Raw genomic sequence first — 3,524 nt, 5'->3', positions numbered from 1 at the left:
AATGTATGGCATCAGACAAGTCCCGTCATCTCATTTTCCCCCCTTTGTAAAGTGGGGAGAATGCAACTTCTAATAGGGAGCTGTAGTAAGATACATTCATAAATCCCTTAAAGACTGAAATGAACACCCTGAATCACCAGTTGCAAACCCCACCTGCAACAGGTATCACATTATAAAATTCTTTCCGTTAGTTTACAACGCATAAGGAAGTAAGGTTTCCTGTCCCCAGAACGGAAACAGGAAGATTTTGGAAAACACTTTCTCATATCTAGCGCAGACATATTTACAGGTGCTTTACCTTTTTTTCCTTTTGACTTCAATAGCACTTCATTCTCGTTCATCCCACTACTGTATTTACAGATCGTAATCAGTCTTACTAGACTACGCAAGCTAAACCCGTTAACTCTCGTACAACAGGCTCTCCAACCCCCTTTCAGCATGGCTCCTTTCCCCACACCTAATCCAGGAAGGTAGGTAGAAGGTAGGTAGAAGGATTAGGATAACCTATCTGGAACAGACGAACTCAGATCCTACACGCTATTCTTTATGAGGTATCATCTAAGCTTTGTCCAGCATTACAGAATAAAGAAGACATTCATCAAGAGGCCTGAGCTGAAATCTCCTCAAATACTTAACTTTTCTCTTCCTAGTCTAGGACCTTTCCCTATGAAGTCAACAGAACTACTGCAGATCATCCTTGTAAGTTTTTGATAACTAGTGGAAGGCTGAGGTCATTTGCTATTTTAAATACGTGGAATCTGCTGTTTTAACTATGCAGAAGATGGAGTAATATCAGACAATAATTAAATGTCATCTTCTCACAACTGAGAGCACCGGGCTCTTCCCTGCCTTCCCTAATTGATGACAATATGCTCTTCATTAGCACCTGGATTGTGGAGCCCTGGGGCACTCCTACAGAGAATATAATGGAATAACAAAAGTTAACCTGTGTCCAAAACTAGGAGGTTTGCAGACTTAAGCAGGAATCACAAGCTGCGTACCAAGGGCAAAAATATGCTTAAGGGCTGTTTCATTACCTCATTACTATCCATCCACATGGGCTTAACGATGTGGAAAAATTACATCAGATAAATAAAAACTTATCACCAAGTTAGAGTTTGTTTACTGCTCTGTTTTTGAAAGTTATTGCTGTTGCTTTGGTAGGCATATGACTCAGTCTTCACTAAAAATGTTTATGTTGAGATATTTGTATACACCAACCAGAGTCACATTGACTATGCAAGAAACAGCAAACAATGGGTTTATAACTCATTAAAATGGAATTTCAGAAGCAAAGAAAAGGCATTTACTAGGTCCTAGTAATTTTTCTGTGCTAAAATTCAAAAGCTTTCTGAAAACAATAAATATGACTGATAGTTAATTTTTTCAAAGTAAGAATCTTCCAGAGTGAAACAGCGTTGAACAATATGAGCATAAATTTTGCTAACTGCTTTCACGTACATTCTCTCTCTGTGAGTAAAATAAAACAAATACACTTTACATGATCACTCTTACCATGCACAGGGGTAAAAGGGTTAGCAAAAAAGTCAGTGGAAAAAGCAAGATCCCGATAAAAAACCCTCAGTAGATTCTTGTCATTTCTATTTAGTACTCTTGGATACTGCAGTAGAACTCTGTTAGGCTCAGCAGCTCACTGACAAGGTCATAAGAATAAAAACTCTCATGCAAGTAATAGTCTATTAACTTAGGAGTTTTATAAGAGGACTGTACATGAAAAGCTGGACCAGAAGATGACCCTGGAATTAGAGAATTATCCTTTCTCTATACACCGAAAGTATCCAAGAAGGCCAGTGTCAGATGAGGAACAGAAGGCCTCCGAAACAAAAATCCAAGGAAAACAATGGCTTTTTAAAAATAACTGGTTTTCTTTCCTTTTTTTCTTAATAGAGTGTCTGACTTGTCAGGACAGAAATTTTTATCAGCAATGTTCCAGACAGGTTCAGAAAACAAACACAAGTTTCACTCGATGACGTATCTCACTTCAGTAACTAGAGCAGGCTGCTTCTGAAGCCAACTGATTTCAAAAGCAGCAGCATCTGTGCGATCAAAAAGTGACAGAATTTCAGAGCTGATACATACTAACCAGAAACTCTTTAGGAAGCAAAGTATTTCCCATTTAATAAGGAGGTCAGGATTACATACTATACTGTCCAGGGTTTATTTGCATTTTATTGATAACATCCACTAACTGTTTTTATTAATATAAGGAGACTGAAAAACGCGTCATGAACGGATAAAAGCTGCCTTCTACCATTCAGGTAGGTATACCTGTTACAGGAAGAAAGCTGGGAGGAGTGGAAGAAAGGGAACATAAGGTCAGTTCAGGTAGTTACAAGGGCATGTATGATGCTCATGATTTCCACATCACTTGCAAGTATTGCTTTCTTTTGACATAGACATCACTAGTTGACAGAGTTCTTGGAGATGCTCCTGCCCATCCCCAAAAGATGCTGGAGCCAAGAGGGAACTTTAAGGAACATCACTAATACACAAAAAGCATCACAGCAGACAAAGCAAGTAAATGTGGAACATTTTTTCCAGTTTAGTGCTTAAAACCAGATAACTAGTAAGAGGGGTATGTGGTATTCTGATCATTTTGCTTGCGTTACATCCCTCCTTTAGTCAGGCCACATGCTATTTGGGGTCAGGACAGAAAGAAATTCCATCAACACAAGCAAGTACACTGCGGTGCAGCAGAGCAACTATCCACTGGCACTAGCTCAATGCAAACCTGATGTAGACTTACATGATGGACACAGTATCAAATCCAACATTAGTTCTCTTAGGATGAGAGAGCCTTCCCCACCCAGTGTTTTTGCTGCAGATAGCTAGATCACACTGCACCTATTTACGGAGAGAAATGTGCATTCTTTTATGCAATCCAAAGACAGACCCAAAGCAACACAAGCTTGATGGATCTCTGCAATACGAGAATTTCAATACCTCCCTCCCTGCCGTGAAGATGAACGTAACAACCAACAACTTTTTAGGGATGTACGTTGTTATATTAATTCCTCCACTTGCAGGAGTAGGAATATTAAGAAAAATCCCTACGCGTAAACATTACGTATGAGGTCACACAGTTTGCTCATCTTCTGTTCCAACTGTTTAAATGAATAGCAAACATTCTGGCTCATGCTGTGTGCTAATGATAAAAACACTTAACCTAAACCAAACTCACAACTAAGTTTGGAGTAGATAAACCACAACACAGCCATGTGCCTCCTCTGCAGTGCAGTGCGGGGGCTCCACGGCTCAGCTGAGACAGAGAAGGGCCGTGGTGAAATTGTCTGAACGGACCGCTGATCCTCGCACCGTGTGGCGTTCACTTTTCATCTGACAGATTGTTTGGAAAAAGTACACCCAGGGCCGTCAGGGCCGATTAGCTGCTGCTTCTGCCCCGAACAGCCAGCTGAACTTCAGCTGCTCATTCATGACTTTGGGTGGCCTCGAGCTACTGGAAAATACGAAGTTTCCCAGTTTAACCACGTTAAAAGCAGAAC

At 40.4% G+C, this 3,524-nt stretch overlaps 1 protein-coding gene across 1 annotated transcript in view; it reads right to left on the bottom strand.

Moving 5' to 3' along the window:
- Positions 1–2,847, bottom strand: part of LOC103917153 (cysteine-rich hydrophobic domain-containing protein 1) — a 20,592-nt gene extending 17,745 nt beyond the window's left edge. Inside the window, exon 1 of the mRNA XM_009324261.1 lies at positions 2,768–2,847. Within this exon, the coding sequence (XP_009322536.1) occupies positions 2,768–2,769 (2 nt within the window). The 5' untranslated portion in view covers positions 2,770–2,847. The remainder of the gene's footprint in view (positions 1–2,767) is intronic.
- Between the last annotated feature and the right edge of the window lie 677 nt (positions 2,848–3,524).

This window comes from Pygoscelis adeliae, unplaced genomic scaffold, assembly GCF_000699105.1.
Source record: "Pygoscelis adeliae isolate BGI_AS28 unplaced genomic scaffold, ASM69910v1 Scaffold465, whole genome shotgun sequence".
In the NCBI taxonomy this organism is placed as follows: Eukaryota; Metazoa; Chordata; class Aves; order Sphenisciformes; family Spheniscidae; genus Pygoscelis; species Pygoscelis adeliae.
The sequence above is the reverse complement of the archived record's forward strand: the minus strand, read 5'-3'. Positions and strand labels throughout refer to the sequence as shown.